At 53.2% G+C, this 17,580-nt stretch overlaps 5 protein-coding genes across 5 annotated transcripts; 2 read left to right on the forward strand and 3 right to left on the reverse strand.

The window, feature by feature from the left end:
- Positions 1–972: 972 nt before the first annotated feature.
- BKA67DRAFT_633008 (armadillo-type protein) lies at positions 973–3,678 on the forward strand (the record flags this gene model as incomplete). The annotated part of the gene is made up of 1 exon (XM_046105616.1): positions 973–3,678. One exon carries the CDS (start codon positions 973–975, stop codon positions 3,676–3,678), a length of 2,706 nt encoding a protein of 901 aa, XP_045950990.1.
- A 1,024-nt stretch (positions 3,679–4,702) lies between these two features.
- BKA67DRAFT_528416 (amidohydrolase) lies at positions 4,703–6,088 on the forward strand (the record flags this gene model as incomplete). The annotated part of the gene is made up of 1 exon (XM_046098943.1): positions 4,703–6,088. The coding sequence occupies one exon, from the start codon at positions 4,703–4,705 to the stop codon at positions 6,086–6,088; it is 1,386 nt and encodes a 461-aa protein (XP_045950991.1).
- A 1,899-nt stretch (positions 6,089–7,987) lies between these two features.
- Positions 7,988–8,956, reverse strand: BKA67DRAFT_528339 (Alpha/Beta hydrolase protein; the record flags this gene model as incomplete). The annotated part of the gene is made up of 2 exons (XM_046098938.1): positions 7,988–8,101; positions 8,153–8,956. The coding sequence occupies 2 exons, from the start codon at positions 8,954–8,956 to the stop codon at positions 7,988–7,990; spliced, it is 918 nt and encodes a 305-aa protein (XP_045950992.1).
- An 896-nt stretch (positions 8,957–9,852) lies between these two features.
- BKA67DRAFT_136669 (gcn5-related n-acetyltransferase) lies at positions 9,853–10,876 on the reverse strand. The gene is made up of 2 exons (XM_046095039.1): positions 10,827–10,876; positions 9,853–10,759 (listed from the first exon to the last, which is right to left on the reverse strand). Exon 2 carries the CDS (start codon positions 10,675–10,677, stop codon positions 9,949–9,951), a length of 729 nt encoding a protein of 242 aa, XP_045950993.1. The 5' UTR covers positions 10,678–10,759; positions 10,827–10,876; the 3' UTR covers positions 9,853–9,948.
- Positions 10,877–12,376: 1,500 nt separating this feature from the next.
- On the reverse strand, positions 12,377–15,354 carry BKA67DRAFT_528344 (SIT4 phosphatase-associated protein-domain-containing protein; the record flags this gene model as incomplete). The annotated part of the gene is made up of 2 exons (XM_046098939.1): positions 12,377–14,524; positions 14,662–15,354. The coding sequence occupies 2 exons, from the start codon at positions 15,352–15,354 to the stop codon at positions 12,377–12,379; spliced, it is 2,841 nt and encodes a 946-aa protein (XP_045950994.1).
- Between the last annotated feature and the right edge of the window lie 2,226 nt (positions 15,355–17,580).

Here is a 17,580-nt window from a genome sequence, read left to right on the forward strand (position 1 = left end):
CTGTGCAATGCGAATTTCTGAGAATTAGTTTTGAGTTTGGCGTTCTCTGTTCACACACAACATACCAACATCCCACAAGTCGCGACCTCATACCATACCATACGCGCGCGCATAACCACATTACCGGAATTACCCCATTGCTTTTCAAGTTGAGCTGCTGAGCGCATTACATTGTGCATACTGCTCGGCAAGAATCAAATAGAATATCCACCGTACGTCCCAGCATATCTGATTCATGACCGCCTCACCCGGCAAGGGAAAACAGTCCCCGATTGTTGGCGACGGCGAAGGCGACGGCGAACGCGCAGGCTGTCGTCCTGAATGGAATAAGCTGGATGAAAGGAAGGAGGGAAGTTGCACACCACTGAAGTGCACCTGCTCGGAATTTCATCCACGCTTCCTCTCCAAACCCCCTCCGGCGCATTGCATTGCATGTCATTGCATGTAGTCCATGCCTCTCCCTCTCCTTCTCCTTCTCCTTCGGATCCGAGCCCTCACGAGCAGACAGGATGCAACGCGGCCGTGGTTTCTTGCTCCCATCGTCACTTCCCACGAGTCGCATAGTCTCTCCTCCTGCAGTTTCCATTTCCATTTCCATCTTCACTCTCCTTCTCCTTCTCCTTCAAGCATGCTTCCGAATCCCATGTCAAGATGCCCTTCGACCTCTTGCGCCGACCATCTGTACAAAGACTAATCCAGAAATTAGCTGATACCCTATCTCCTTCCCCCACAACAAGCGGCCGTGGCAAGACCGAGGAAACAACAGTCTTTCACAAGAGCTGGAGGTTCAGACCACGCCAGAAACGACAACAGCTCACGCCGTCTGCCTCTGTCTCTCCTGCATCGCCCAGAGCAGAAGCAAGAGCACAAGCAGAGTCCCCTCTACACACCAGATCTACCGGCCCAGCCTCCCTGTCCTTGCTGCCGTCCATCGAGTCTCGCCCTACCGCCCTCGCCGCCCCAACCAAAAACATGGCCGAAGGAGAGCCTGACTACAGCTCTCTGCCCCTCGAAGACAGATGGGTACACAAGGTCTGGAAGGTCCGGAAAAGCGCGTACGAAGAGGCAGCAAAGCTCTTTGAGGCCACGCCCGACGAATACGACCCTGCATTCCGTCCCTTCAACCAAGATCCTAGTCTATGGAAGGCCGCTGTCGTCGACTCCAACGTCGCTGCACAGACCGACGGAATCGCTGCTTTCTGTGCTTTTCTGAAGTTTGGTGGCAAGGAGAACTGCACTAGATCGCGGAATCACGTCGTCACTTCCATTTGCGAAAAGGCCCTCATCTCGACGAGGCCCGCCACGAAAGCATCTGCCCTCGAAGCATTATTATTATTGGTCGAGCTCGATGTCCCGGGACCTGTCATCGAAGACATCCTGCCTGCGCTATCCGCTAAGCTGCCAAAGGTCGTCGCCGCCTCCTTGGCCGCTCTCACCGCCATCTTCCACAACTATGGCTGCAAGATTGCCGACCCAAAGCCCGTCCTCAAGATCTTACCCAAGGCCTTTGGCCATGCCGACAAGAATGTCAGAGCCGAGGCCACCAACCTCGCCGTCGAATTCTACCGCTGGCTCAGGGATGCCATGAAGCCCATGTTCTGGGGCGACCTGAAGCCCACACAACAGACGGATCTCGAAGCACAATTCGACAAGGTCAAGGCTGAGGCCCCCCCGAAACAGGAGAGACTGCTGCGCTCTCAACAAGAAGCTGCCGCCCGTGCCCCGGCCGCCGGTGCCGGAGGCGAAGAAGAGTATGATGAGGGAGACGACCTGGAAGAAGCCGGCGAGGTGGATGTTTTTGACCTTGCCGAGCCTCAAGAGCTCTTATCCAAGGTTCCTGCCAACTTCCATGACAACCTCGCCTCTTCGAAATGGAAAGATCGAAAAGAAGCCCTGGAAGCTCTATACGCCGTGCTCAACGTGCCCAGGATCAAGGACGGCGACTACGGGGAGATCAATCGCGGATTATCCAAGTCCATGAAAGATGCCAACATTGCCGTCGTCACACAGGCAGCCCAATGTATTGAGGTCTTAGCCAAGGGTTTGCGGCAGAGCTACGGCAAGTACAGGTCTACCGTCATGGCACCCATTATGGAACGCTTGAAGGAAAAGAAAGCATCCGTCTCCGATGCTCTTGGTGCCGCCCTCGACCAAGTCTTTCTCGCTACCAGCCTGACCGAGTGCATGGAAGATATTACTACTTGCCTTGTCCACAAGAACCCTCAGGTCAAGGAGGGCACCATGAAATTTCTCGTCCGCTGCTTACGCACAACACGAGACGTGCCAAGCAAACAGGAAATCACTACTCTAGTCGAGTTTGGCAAGAAGTTGCTATCCGAATCAAGCGAGGGCCTACGTTCAGGTGGTGCAGAAGTGCTGGGCACCATCATGAAGATCGTAGGTGAACGAGCCATGAACCCACACCTCGAGGGGCTGGACGATATTCGCAAGAACAAGATCAAGGAATTTTTCGAAACCGCCGAAGTCAAGGCTAAAGAGAAGCCCAAGCCCAAGCCCAAACCTGCACCTGCACCTGCGGCCCGCGCTCCCCCCGGTGGACCGAAAAAGCTCGTCAGAAAAGCGCCAGCTGGGGTCAAGAAGGCGGCTCCGCCTGCTGCCAGAGTGGCGTCCCCAGAACCGGCACCGCTTGCGCCTCAACCCACTGCAAAGACACCAGCTCGACTTGGTGCTCCCAGGCCATCTGGGGTTGCTGGCTTGAAAGCTCCTCGGGGACGACTCGCGGGTCCAGGTGGACTTGCTTCTCCTCGAAGAACCGCTGCCCCGCCGCCAGACCCAGTGGAAGATGAAGAGCTGGTCCAAGAATCGCCACCGCCGCGGCCCAGAATCGGTCTTGGCAGGGGTGGCCTGGCCGGGCGGTCTCTGGCAAAGCCTGCCGCGCCCGTAGCAGCGCCCCCAATGCCGACGTCTCCTCCTCCCTCTAGCGGTTTCTCGGCAATGGAGCGTGCCGAGCTTGAGGAGCTTCGCAATGCAAATGAACGGTTGTTAAGACAGGCCGATGAGATGCGACAGGAAAGGCAAAAGCTAGCATCGGAGATCCAGGAGCTTAAGAATCAAAATGCACAGCTTATCGAGGATCATACAAGGGATGTACTGAGCATCAAAGCCAAGGAGACCCAGCTTGTAAGGGCGAGAAGCGATGCCGAGGCAGCTGAGCAGACCAACGAACGACTACGACGCGAACTTGAGCGCCTCAAGAGGGCTCTCAGTCAGGCCGAGGCTGCCGGCGCAAATAATAGTATCACGAGCCCAGGTATAGGCAGTCCGACGCATGACGATATGGGCATTTACCGTGATGGTGGTGGCTTCGCTGGTGGCAGAGCCACAAGATCAAGTTTTACCAGCACGATGTCCGAAGAAAAGGAGAATGGCGACCCGCCACCCACCTATACAAGGAATAAGATGATGAGCCCAGAACTGAGATATGCCAGTGGATCAAGCGGCAGAGGGAGCCCTGCGAGAGGCTTCCGAAGCACTCCAATGGATGATGCTGCAGGATACACTGCGCCGGCTTCGGGTACGGCTTCGGCCACGGGTAGTGGCCCCAGCAATGGTGTCGAGAGCTGGAAGCGCGCCGCTGAAGTAACCAGCCAGCTCAAGGCCAGAATTGAGCAAATGAAGGCAAGTTTCATTTCGTTTTCGGAACCAAAACCAAACTAATAGTAACCAGGCGAAGCAAGGTTTCAATCGACCATAGGAGTAGTAAGATCAGAGCCATAAAGACACCAATACGTCGGGATTCCAAACGTGGGGAAAGAGCCACACATTGCTCAAACGGGATCCCCGGTAGACCAGCAGATGCCAACGCATATGACAGTGTCGGATGGAGAAAGATGCCGATTCCGGGCAACTCGATCGCTGCCTTGGGCATACTTCGTGCTCATGGCGCGGAGCTGGGCTATGAATCCTTCTGAACGGAAGATCTTGGTAACGATGACATGAAACAAAACGGACACAAGGAGGTTTTTAGGGACGAGTCCGAGAATATTCTACGTCAAGGTGGAATGTGGAAACATGTGCGCACAGCGTATTTGACTTGGTGAATGCATTTGTACGGCGTCAGATCGGAAATCATACCCACTCTGTATTAGGCTTCTTCGTGGACAACTATATTATATAATAGATAATTGTCTATTTGATCGACTTGTGCGCATATGTTGGTACACTTTATATCGCTTTTGAGGACAACCTTTGATCGCTAATTTGGACGATGGCGACAGGCGTCGGTAGCGTCGGCCTAGTTCGTGCGTACGGAGCTATAGTTTATACACTTATAATCACGTAGACTAGGTTCTCAGCTTCATGATGCTCCCACTCGCTAAGAACGTACGAGTATGCACCATTCCAGGACGGCTATCTGACCCCTGACCGGGATCGGTTAGCTGTCAGATTTAGCGCCGCCAGCGGAGCTCTGCGGGGACTTAGTCCGATAACTATAACTTATAACCCGAGAGTGAGTGCCGTGCCTTCGGGTGCTACTTATAATCGACTTGCCCGCCCTGGTAGCTCCAGCCGTTTTTTTTTGCACAGTCCGTACCATCGATCTGCTACGAGTCCATATTGAATAGTGCCATACTCGAGTGCAAGGGCGTCGCTCAAGCACACAGTACGTGACATCATAGGCAGATACGTTTGACGCGGCTTAATGACGCTGCTCAAAATTGGCTTGGCTGATCGCGGCCGCATGGACGCTACCAGTGATGATATATCACTAGAAAAGCAACTGGATGCGGACCCGGAGAAGCTTATCAAGCCGTGGAAACTTCCCCCTCGGAAGTCATACGTCTTCACCAACGCCACCGTGGTTGATCCTGTTGCAGGCAGCCTCATCCGTAACGCCTGGGTCAAGATCTCCGATGGGCTGATCGTGTATGTCAAATACTCTCACGGACCATCGCCACTGGTCGAGGTCGAGGTCGAAGAGGGAAGTACCATCATAGACTGCACCGGGCTGTATCTCTGTCCGGGTCTCATAGACGCGCACGTGCATCTCACGGCGGTTCCGGGCTCGGCGTCCCTGGACGGCAGCATGGGCGACGATGCGGCCGTGAGCCATTTCCGACAGCCCTACGTGGCCAGCCAGAGCCTGAAGCGCGGCTTCACAAGCTTGCGCGACTGCGGCGGTGCGACGCTGGCCCTCAAGGAGGCCATCGCCGACAACGTGTTCCCGGGCCCGCGGCTGTTCATCGCCAACCGGGCACTGAGCCAGACCGGCGGACATGGCGACCGCCGGGGCCCGCACAACAAATCCGCGCCCTCATGCTGCGGCGGCCTCAGCGTCGTGGTCGACGGCGTGGACGAGTGCATCCGGGCGGCGCGGGAGCAGCTCCGCACCGGCGCCGACTTCGTCAAGATCATGGTGGGCGGAGGCGTCGCGAGCCCGAGCGACCGGCTCAGTAATACGCAGTTCACGTCGGCGGAGATCCGGGCCATCGTCGAGGTCGCCGAGTCCTACGGCACCTTTGTCACGGCGCACGCGTACACGCCGCGCGCGATACGGCACGCCGTGTCCGCCGGCGTCCGCGGCATCGAGCACGGCAACCTCGTCGACGCCGACGCCGCCCGCCTCATGGCCGAGCGCGGCGTCTGGCTCACCCCCACCCTCGTCACCTACGAGGCCATGGCCGACGCCGACAAGTACGCGGGCTTCCTCCCGCCTGAGAACGCCGCCAAGAACAGGGAGGTCCTGGAGAAGGGGCTCGAGAGCCTGCGCATCGCGCGCGATGCCGGCGTCAAGATGTGCTATGGCAGCGACCTCCTGGGCCCGCTGACGGCCGAGCAGAGCGGGGAGTTCGCGATTCGGAGGAGAGCGCTGGGAAATGTCGAGGTCCTGAGGGCAGCGACGGTCAATCCCGCCGAGATGCTGGGCCAGGAAGAGTTTCTGGGCCAGATAAGAGACGGGTTTGCGGCAGATCTGCTGGTATTGAATGTCGATCCGCTGGAGGACATCACGGTCCTGGCGACGCCACAGAAGCACCTATTAGCTGTCGTCAAGGACGGCAGGGTCTGGGAAAGTCGGTGGAGGGCGTTGCCTGTTGATGTCAGGGAGCCGAGTGATTGGATTCAGTAGGAGACGCAGCCTGATAAGAAACTATGGTATGATTGTCTTCCTCACAACCAGCTTGATAAGGGAGCTTATTAATGATAGTCCGGCCGGAAATGCTTTCATGAAAAAGTGTACGCTCGACAGTAAGTTGATGGACAGTTGGGTCAGATGCTCATACCTCATGCAAAGCGCCAGGTCCAGATGCTCTTCCATTCTCAGTTTGAGCAGGACCAGCTCCGTGACTTTTATGTTAGCCCATGAGTCCGTGAATGGTGTCGGGTCTGCTCTTATTCCGCCTTATTTCTACATGGAATCGTAATGCCTAGAGGTACATATTATTAGTGTATAGATGTTGTGGAGTTGGAGCATGTTGTTCCCTCGTTTGACTTAACTGAATATTGGCAGGCTCCTTCTGCTGGGCTGTCTTGTGCTTCTATGAGGAAACTTGTTACCAGAATCCATTAATACATCATCCCTAACAAAAGCCCGGGAGAGTCATCGAAGAAAGAGTAATTTGCCACTGACTCAAAGACTACCCAAGCACGTAATGGCTCCAATATACAGGCAACTGAGATCTGTTTACAATTCATGTGCGTGCAACTGTGCCATCATAGAGAATCTAATCGACCCTAGCCATAACTCTTGAATACACATTCTAAGATATTACCAGATCGAGTGGCTTGTACAAAATATGTGCGCTAGATTTGTATGAAAGACTTCAACCCTCACGAAGCATGGAATACAATCTAACTACTGTGACGCTCTTGAACTTACAACCAGAAGGAAATGCATCAAGAGCGCATGATGTAGGATATAGATGGTGTTGCATCCAAGCGTTTGTCATCGGGTTGCTGTGATAGGTCATCTCGTTAAAGTCATCTAGTTTGCGTATACTAGTTTGGCCTTCCCTTCGACTTCGTCTCACTACCACTTACACTGTTCCAGCATGATTGAATGTCTGTCAGCCCAGGCGGGTGCGGGAAAATATTGCCCGTCTATATCCATGAATCCTGCACATATTGGACGAGGTCTTAGCTAATCCGGGGCACATCCTCGAATGTGCGTTAAGCTCTCGGGTTTCATCACCTTTCTGAACGCTGCGAGACCTATTATATACACAGTACAACAAGTGTCTGCCCGTTCCGACTTTGAACTGACTGCGGAAGATACACTCCTGGTTCCGCCTGGACTTCTGCTAAGTTCAGAATCCACAGTCAGTATTGAAACTGCACAGTGAAGGGGCACGAGGCGTGAAATCGATAGCTATATGTGACGAATTGGCGACAGCCAGTATGCCGCCCAAAGGACTTTCTCTCTTCTTTCCGGCCAGCTTGAGGGGTACCCAACATCCGGCAAAGTTGCTGCAAAGGCCTTTAAAGACACCATAGTACGTGGGGCTGTCTAGCAGGCAGCCTGAGAAGCTTCTTGGAGCCAAGGTAAATTCTCCGACACAAGGTCATTCAACCCCGAGCATCCCGACCGTGATATATTCCCTACGAGGGGTTTGAAGAAGCCTTACGTGAAATTCTCTGTAATACCTCTTCTGAGGCTGATTTGCCCCATCAAACCCAAACACATTGCGATTGCGATACCCATGCGGTGTGGGACGCTGAGCGTATATCGGACTAGTCTAGACTAATACAGTATCTAACAGTGTTCTGCAGTTTCTGGGAAGAGCGGGTGCTGCCTGAGCTGAACAAAGCAAACGAGCTTCTGCCAGGTTGGAAGAAAATGGTGACCCGGGACTTTTCAAGGCGTCTTCGAAAATCCTATCAGTCAATGAGGCTAAAGTTCAGCTGAAGACTGGGAGAAACAAGGCATCTCAACAAATCAATCCCCTCAGTGTTTAAATCGAATTTCATTTTGGAACAGACCTGTGATATATATTCCCATTGGGCTCACGATGCGAGGTTCTGATGTACTTCAAAGTAACCGCTCAAGAGCCTGGCTCGTCTCATCGCCTCGTTCCAAGTGAATCCAATGACCTGAATTTACCCGAAGTGTGACAACGTCTGATGCCCACACAGAAAGCATCTGCTCTTGTGCTTGATTTGAAGCGTCAGCTTGTGTCGGAAGTATTAGGATAACCGGCTGCTCGATTATGAAATTTGCAAATTCTACCTCATCAGATACTGATAGGTTCAGGTCCAGCATCTTGTAATAGCATGATGGCCCTCGATATCCGTTGGGTCGACGAAAAGCCTCCAAATGTCGCCTGCGAAGCTCTTCAACGAACCACGTGCCAACGGGTTGGCGAAACCCTCCCTCCACAAATGACTTGAACCCACCAGATGGGTGAAGGTGAAGACCCCAGCTCTGCGAATCGGATGCAAACATTATCTCCATAACGGACTCGGCGTGCTCCTCCATCATCTGATGAGATTCTGGGTCGCGACTGATATATGTGACATAGCCCAACATCTCCGATCCAGTGGCTTCCTTGGCCATGCTGTTGATGCCATCCAGGTCGAAAGTTGTGCCTGGCTTTGGTGCGCCAATTCCCAGGAGCGCCAGAGCTTTGAGGCGCCGGGGGTGGTAAATAGCGAGACGCGAGAGGATGGTGACGCCCCAGTCGTGACCTACGCCTACCACCTGCTCTAGCTGGGCGTGATCAAGCAGTTCTGCCAGATCTTGGCTGATGAGCTTCAGACGATACGCGTCCGCTTCAGCGGGGGCGCTACTTTCACCGTAACCTAGCATATCGGGCACCAGAAGGCCGTAGCCTCTAGACTCAAAATAGCGGATCTGGTGGATCCAGTCATCGATGTGGGAGGGAAAGCCATGGATGAGGAGAAGTGTCCCACGGTTCGAGGCGCCTGTGATGTGAATATAAGAATAGTGGTAGCTGCGCGAGGTGAAAAATAGCTGGCGTGGTGGTAGCACGAAATCCATGTTTGCTGCAAACCTCACTGTGTGATCCACAACAGCAATACTAGTGCTAGTACCTGGAGTGGTTTACTTGATGTCTTGCTTCTACACAGCACCTGTGATGTCAAATAGATATATGAACCTGAGTGCTATTGCGTCAACCCCAGAGGACATTTCTTTTCTCCCACTCGGGAATTATTCAACTCGAGCCCGCATCCATGGATTCCGTTGTGCAACGAGTTAACAAATGGTAAAGTGCCCGACCTTTGTAGGAGTGGTCTACTAGCATGCTGAACATTTGGTACCAAGTTACTTTTCCTTTGTAGGTTTCCGCCCCGATGGACACTTTTCGGCGACTATTAGTGTACTGTAACGTTTGCTGTAGTGTAGCGCTTTCGCAAAAGTGGCCGAGAATCTTGGAGGCCGTTATTTGTGACGGTCAAAGTCCTGTAGCGCAAAACCTAAAATCAACGAGTAACTAGCACAGAAGGTTTTGGGAAAGACCCTTGAATGGTGACCGGATCTCAACCAGCGGCAAAGATGTGCTAGCGAGTTGTCTCGCCCATACTATGAGACCATTCCAGTTGAGTCCGGAAACCAGGGCACATAATACAACTCTCCGTGCTCTGATTGGGACCGGCTCCGTGTTTAAAGCAAGTTATAAGCGTGGAGATGGCTTTGTATACTTCGATGAATGATAAATTGTTCACAAGGAAACTGGAGGGGCGGAGAGGGGGTTGACGGGTTTTCCTTATTTCTTTTTCTTCTTCTTTTCATGGCTGCATAATTATTTGGGTCTCGTTCACTGAAGGTGCAATGCAAGGATGCAATCAACGTATTTTATCCGGCTGTTCACAAATGAACCTCTTATTACATTCGTCCTTAGACTGATCGAAGAAGCTCAAATCGAGTCGAGCTGATATGACGAAGACATAAGGCTGCTTTGGTAAGTTTTCTCTATATGTTGTTCTCTATATATGATAGCACGATGCCGTTGATTTTCTTTGCCTGATATCTCATTTTGCATTCGTGGCAACAGCCTCCCTGATTCGCTCCAACTTGTCCTTCTGCCGCCCCTCTTCATCAAAATTGCTCTCATCAATCCACCTCTCCAGCGCCTCCTTCCTCCCTGCCCACTCCCCCTCCACGATCGAGAACCAAGCCGTATCCCGGCTCCGGCCCCTGACGATCATGTGGCTCCTGAAGACGCCCTCGGCCACAAAGCCCAGCCTGCCGGCCGCCCTGCGGCTCTTGGCGTTGAGGCTGTCGCACTTCCACTCGAGCCGGCGGTTTCCCAGGCCCTCGAAGCAGTGCCGCATGGCGAGGTAGAGCGCCTCGGTGGCCACGGTAGTGCGCTGCAGCACAGCCGAGAAGGTGACGTGGCCCAGCTCGACGCAGCGGTTCTTGGCGTCGATGCGCATCAGGCCGAGGTAGCCGACCGGCGTGCCTGCGGTGATGCCGGAGGAAAGATCGATTTCGGAGATGACGGTGAAGAAGAGCGGATCCGTGGATACGGCCAGGGCCGAGATGTGGTTCGCAAACGACTCGGAGCTGGCAAAGGGGCCGGCGGACATGTAGGCCCACGTCTCATCCGGGGAGTTTAGGCAGAGCTGCCGATGTAGGGCGGGTGCATGCGAGGGAGAGATGGGAACAAGTGAGGCATGTCGGCCTTTGATGGTGATATGTTCGGGTGTTCTGGCCGCAATGGCATCGACCTCCTCGCCCAGGGGCACGTTATTGAACATTTTGATAGCGGCTCAAGGTCTGTATGAAAGTTTCTGTTCAATTGTGTGTTACCTTCAGAACCACTGGCTTGACGGAGTCGGGCTGGTGATGGTTAGGCTCAGAGTATATGTACGTGGTGTAGTGACTCAGCTATGCGGATCGCCTGTACCTTCCGATTGGGGCCGAGCCGGTGAGTGGAGGTAATCCCCAGCCGAACAATTAGTTTGTCCATTCGGATGCCCTGCCGCACGATTATAGCAGTCAGCTCATTGCTCCAAGATCACTGGGGAAACTCAAATGAAATTCAGAGTACTTACACACCTCTAGAGCAGCGAATATTTCTTTCGCGCAATGTTGCACACGGACCTACTCGGGAGGGATAATATAATAGCAATCAAGTGGATACACGCATACATGGTTGTACAAATAATCTTTTCTCATCAAAACCTTCGTGATTCGCTCTCACATACTAATACACACAATAATGCCGCTCTAAGCGGCGCCTCTAGAAGCACATATATAATACACCACAAGGTCTGACATATTCCCCGAACTCCAGGTTTCCAAATGGAATGTCTTCTAAGACCTTACGCTCGTTGGTCACTTCCTTTACATTCAGCGAGGCCTACAACTCCTCGAATGCGTATTTAGCTATGGACTCGGTATTGGCGAGGACGGAGCCGCCGCCACGGAGACCCAAGCCAGTCAGCAGGCCACGGCGTGCTAGGGGCCGTCAAGCATCTCCTATACGACAACCTCCTCTTCGTCGGGGTCTTCAATACTCGAGCGGGCCTTAGCCTCGTGAGTACTCTTGATCTTTCCACCGTCATCACTAGTGATGTCATCTTGGTCTGGCTTCTCGGCTTCTCCCTCTTTGGTCTTGTCCTTATCCTTGTCTTTTTCCTTTGAGCCAAACCCTTGACTGCTAAACGGCCATAAACTCGTAAATCCCGAAGTCTTTTGGTTCTGGCTCGGAGGATGCACTGGCAGCGGCTTCACAATGACATTGCTTTTTTCACTGTCGTTGTCTTTTTCAGGCATGGCGAAGTCGCCGAACTCCTCATCCTCATCTTCTCCCTGCTCATCTTTATCAGAGTCGGAGTCATCGCGGCCGTCTCCAAATCTCTCTTCCCGGTTCCGGGAGAGGGCATTACGCCACCAGCTACCACGTGGATGCGAGCCCCAGCCTGGGTTTTCTTCATCGCCGATGCCATCGTCGCTGTCTTCGTCGACATCCTCTGCGTCATCGCCAAATGGATCCTTCAGAATACTGTCGGGCTCCCTTGTCAGGTTCAGATCACCATCGTCATCATCACCGCCTTCGATTTGAGCTGATTGAGCTGAAGCACCCGCATTGTTCTTCTGGTGCATGGCCAGGCGTGCCGCTAGCTGCAAACGGGCACGGGATGGGGGTACGTTCAACGGGGGCGGCGGCGGTGGGGGAGGCGGAATGGATGGAGGATCCAAAGAAGAAGGATCGTTCAGCGAACTCGTGTATGTGCGAAACTGTAGATTTCTGTTAGACATGTACTAAACCATGGGTTTGCATCATCATATGGCTGAGAGATCGCGACGTAATCGGTAGACACACAGAGAGCCAGGTCACGAGAAGGAGACGACGGAAAAGAAAACAGCAAGATGGTACGTAGGCCAACAACCCAGCTCTGGACTCAATGGGGCAGTTGCATATCAGGAACGCCAAAGACGATAAGATAAACCTCATGAACTTACATCATTGACCACATCCTCTTCGTTTTCCTCGGAATCTTCGTCCTCGTCACTGGAATTGCGATCAAAGTCGGAGCCGGATCCTCCAGCACCGCCGTTACCAACGGTGAAAGCCCCGCCGTAGCTGCTTGCACTGCCGTTGTCGTCGTTGCCACCGTTGAGACCAGCGTCAGAAAGGGCGTTGGACCCTTGTGAATTGCCCAAACCGATCTGACCCAATGCCATGCCCAGGTTATTTCCAGCCATGGCGGCGCGGTTACTCATAGCTACCTCTGGTCTGACACCGCCAAGGATGGCATTATCCCTCTCACGCGTTTCTGCCAAGGCGCCCTCTACATAGTTGATCCAGTCTTGGCTCATTACACGGTCGAGCACCAGTTCGGACAGGAGCTCAGGTGGGTTCCGCTCTGTAAACTTGACTACCTCCTCTGCAATGAGGGTCAAGTGACCCATATAACCCATGCGGGTCTTGCTCTGAGCTTGTGACTGCTCGCTACGGTTTTGTCCATTTATAATGGCATTGGTGACATCAGCTGCCTCGAACAACGAAATGGCCAAGGTTGGATTGTAGCCACGGTCCATTGGGCCATTGAAAACCTGTTGCACAATGTCATAGACGACGTTGTGTAGAAAGTTGTTCCAGGGGTATTTGAAGAAGAATGAGAGTATTGTCGGCACCACCTTGTGCTCGACGAATTGCATTTTGAGATAATCACCCACGACTGGATTGGCAGGGTCATTAGCCGATGGCTGTGCAGGCTGACTCGCCTCATGCCCAACAATGATGGAACCATCCCCTTGTTCGGCTGCTGGCGTAGCCTCGGGCTCAATAGCAACAGGCTTTGCGTCGTGAGGAGTAGACTTCTCCGTGCTAGGCTCAGTCGACTGTGTGATTTGTGCCGACGACTCGGGGGAAGTCTGGGCTGCTTGAACACCTGAGAGATCCGAAATGGTGGAATCCAACTCGGCCTCGAGCATGTCGCCTGTTGAGGGATCCAATGGCAACTTTGCGTTGGTGGAACGCTCATCTGTAAGCCCCGCCTCTGATACTTCCGCCTTCGGGGAAGGTGTATCCTGTGCAGACTCGGAGGTCTGCTCTGCCGCTGGGATCTCGTCTGGCACAGATTCATCACCAAGGGACGCAGTGCTTTTGGCGACAGTCTTCTTGGGAGAGAGCGGTGCAACGACAAACTCGGGGTTCTCCATCTCCGGGAGATCATTGAGCTTGGCGTCTTGGACGTGCAGTCTCGGGGAGCTCAGAGGCTCATCGACAAAGTCATCGTCGTCATCTTTGTCCAGGAAGGAAGACACGGGGCCAGACGGGATTTCGTCCTCGGCCTTGACGAATTCGTGTGAAGTATCCTCAGTCATCTCGCCGGAAGGCGCAACTTCTTCGAATCCGTCGTCATCAGAGGCGTTGGTCACCTCTAGACGTCGGCCATCGTCAGGTGAGGAGGTATGGCGGCCACGCATGGTGAGATCATCTGCAGATGAATGGGCCTCTTCGGTGCGAGCAGGAACCAACTTGCCCTCGACGCGCAGGTTTTGCCGCTCCTGGTCGCGCAAGGCAATAACCTGCTCGGATCCAACCTCGTTGAGCAGAGCCATATTGCTGCAGTGTAGCAATTCGGCCATGAGCTCACACGTCTTGAAGCGATCAAACCCGAGAGGCTCGATGCCGTCGTCGAAGGTGGAGGGAATACGCTGCTTGTGGGCGCTTGTATTCATGACGAGGCTCATAAAGTCGGGGACGCGATCGGCAAACCGGCGGAGAAGAGTTCCGAGATAGATGGGGTCTCGAGAAGAGGGTGTGGCATTGTTATCAGGACCGACATCCGGGTCATAGTCGGAATTGTTTTTTCGAATCACTTCAATAATGATGCCAACTCCCACGGTCAAGGGATTACCACCCCTCAGCATGTAGTCGATCAGTTGCTCGACACAGGGCTTGGAGACGAGTTGGCGGGTGAGCTCGTTGGGTCCAATGCAGGCCTGCTCATTTTGAGAGGCGTTGGCGGAGACCGTGATGATGGCCTTCATAAAGTCGCCGGCCGAGGTCTGTGTGGCCCAGCTGTGTTCAGGACCGAGGAAGGAGAGCAAGGTCGGCATAACGTCCTTGGTATACAGCCACTGAATGTTCTTGTGTTAGTTTATCGAGAAAATGCGAGTAAGTAGTAAAGCTGGTGGAGAAGCTGTCTGGATTCCTTTTGAAAAAGAGAAAAAGAAAAAAAAGATGAAAACAAATAAATAAAAATTGAAAGAATTGGTAATGAAACGAAACATACCTCGACAATGCCCTGACCACTGTCGGTTCTTTCCAGGCTGATGATCTTGAGCAAGAGATCCATGATCATGGGACAGTCGACGTGGCGCAACATGTCGGGGACAGCGTTGTCGAGCGATTTGAGCAAGTCGAGCATCTCTTCCGTCTTCTTGTCGAACAGGGACTCGTTGACTTTGGTGAAATAGCTCGCCTGGAGGGGGTCCAGCGGTGCGGGGAGCTTGAGGAAGTTCCAGAAGTTGCGAAGCAGTGATGTACTCTCCATAAGTGCCTCGTAGATACTCCAGTTGTCGGAGGACAGAACCTCGGCCGCAACGTACGCGTAGCGGTTTCGCTTCTTCTCGCCCTCATCCTCATCGTGCTCGCCATCGTTGGTAGCTCCTGACGAGGCACGGGGCCGGCCAAATGGCAGAATGAGTTTGCCCTTCTTCTTATCGTCGTCGTCCTTATCTTTGTCCTTGTCCTCCTCCGGGTTCTCTACTGGCTCGAGCTTGGGAGCGACGACATACTCGAGGAGCTTCTGGAGAACCTTGTCGTCGCGCAGATACTCGATCAGCTTCGTGTTGTGTTGCTTGAGCTCTTGTATCAGATCGCTTTCGTCGAGGAGGTCCTCTAGCGAGAAGTCTGGCTTCTCAAGGATGGTGTCGATGGTGGAGATGTTGGCGTATCCGCCGAATCTCCAGAACATGGTGGCTGATGTTCTGCGCTGCGCTTATGTCACAAGACAAGCGCGGGGGGAGAAATGGACGTGCTGACGTTGAGGCCCTATGAGTTCCAGCATGCAGAGTGCTGTCGGCGCCGGCCTGTTGAATAGTTGTTGTAACAATAGTGGTAAGAGTAGTGGTGGTAGTACGAGTTGTAATACTCCCGTGTCGTGGTAGTCGCTGGTGCGTTCTCAGCAGGCTTTGGGCGTTTGTTTTGCGGGTGGGACGGCAGGATCCGCTGTGGTGCAGTCAAGGGCAGCTGCAGCGCCGGGATGACTCGCAATCTGATCAGTGGGCAATGGCGCTTCTGGGGATTGACCTTGGTGGGTAGCTAGTCGAGGCTTTGACGAGTGCGCTCGTTGGCGATGTGACGCGATACAGTGCGCTTACGGCCGGTGGATAAGGAGTAGAGGACTCGGACTCGGGGCCAGGTAATTATGCAAAAGGCGACCAAGGCAAGTATCAATCAATGCGAGTCCAAGTTATCCCAGGTGGAGGACTCATGTGTTGACGACTGGCGGCTCTGGGTGTGGGTATCTCTTGTATGTATCTGTATCTAAATATGCCGACCGAATGAAACTTTGAGGTGGAAAAAAAGATGCAAACGTGGGCCCAGATGAAATATCAAGTCAACATGGGAAAGGAAGACACGATAGGTGCACTCGGTGGGAGGAGGGAAAGGAAAGATGCAGATGAGCGAGGTCCAAATGCGATGTCAGCCCGACGACGTGTGGACGGTTGTACAGCACCGGGGGGTTTAAAGGTTTTGATTTGATTTGATTTGGTTTGGTTTGGTTTGCCTTGCTTTGCTTTGATTTGCTTTGCTTTGGCCTAAAGATTGATGGATGCACCACAACAGAGCTAATCAAATTGCTGACAGAGAAGTGTCTACTTGCGCTGTAGGACCAGCAGTTCCAGCAGCCCAGTATGGTACGGTACGTGGTCCCAAGGTGTATCAATAAAGGCGAGCGAGTGACCTGAGTCACGAATAACGTTAACCATCTCAACAACACTTGACTCACTCACTCACTCACTCACTGACTGCTGGCAGTCGAGCCTGCTTCTCACGCGACAGTCAATCAAAGTTCGAGGGATCACATCCAGACCCCGTCAACAAGTACCAATCTCTTGGAATTAACCATTTGGTTGAAGAGGGTAGGGCTTTGGCTTCTACTGTAGATGATTGCAGTGTATTTACGGATTCTGTACGAAAGACTGGCCCTCTCTTCTCTTCCTGCTTGCATCTTGCATCTGCTCCATACTGATGGTGCACGGAGATTGGGGGACTACGAGCAGTCTAATCCCTACTTGGCTTAAAGCTCTGGGTCTACTCCTGCGATAAAAGGCGATAAAGGGGGGGTTTCAACAGGTTAACATACTGTAGTCAAGCCCTCCAGGGCCTCAGCTAGAGCTATGCGACGCCTCCCGTAGGGCCTAGCGACACATGGACCACTGAGTCCAGGCCAAGGCCCTCAGCCCCTCTAGAAAAAAAATATTCCCCAAACCTCCCAAATCTCACCCAATCTCGTCCAATCTCACCCAATCTGCGGGAAGCAGCCACGTGAGATGCCGGCGTGACCCACATGTCACATATCACACCCCCGACATCGAGCGTGGCCAGTTTTCAGGTCAGTGCACACCCGCAACAAGAAGCACTATCTATGTATTCACTCATCGTCTGTGTTAGGTTGGACTAGTCTAGTATAGACTAGACTTGATCTTCAGACCCAAGCCATGTCTTTGCTAGCAGTGGGCTATGTAGTACTGTCCAAGGACTTTCTTTCCTCTCCATTGTTATCCTTCACATCTAAATTCTTCTTCGTCGAGGTCTGCCACGGTGATGTATTGCCCGCATGGCACGGAGCCGTCACCGTTGCTGTTGGTGTGTTTATTGAGTGGACTCCTTCGCTCCATCCTGATCTGAGCGATTCACTCCACGTTGGTGCTTGCCCACTCTGCGGCTGTGACGTCGTCGTACTTAGACGCCCTGTCAATGCCAATCACTGCAAAAAGAGAATCCACAGCCGTACAGAGGCAGCAGCGGCGCCTGCCCCCATGGCTCAATGTTGAAACGTCTAAGATGCCGTCACCAAGCTATAGACACAGCATTCATTCATCAAGATAGACCATCGTAGAACAGCGACAATGAATGCTCTCCGCACTGATCGGCTACTCAGCGTTGTTGAGTTGGATCCTAGCGGCATAATACA

This window comes from Truncatella angustata (assembly GCF_020726525.1).
Source record: "Truncatella angustata strain MPI-SDFR-AT-0073 chromosome Unknown BKA67scaffold_14, whole genome shotgun sequence".
Classification (NCBI taxonomy): domain Eukaryota; kingdom Fungi; phylum Ascomycota; class Sordariomycetes; order Amphisphaeriales; family Sporocadaceae; genus Truncatella; species Truncatella angustata.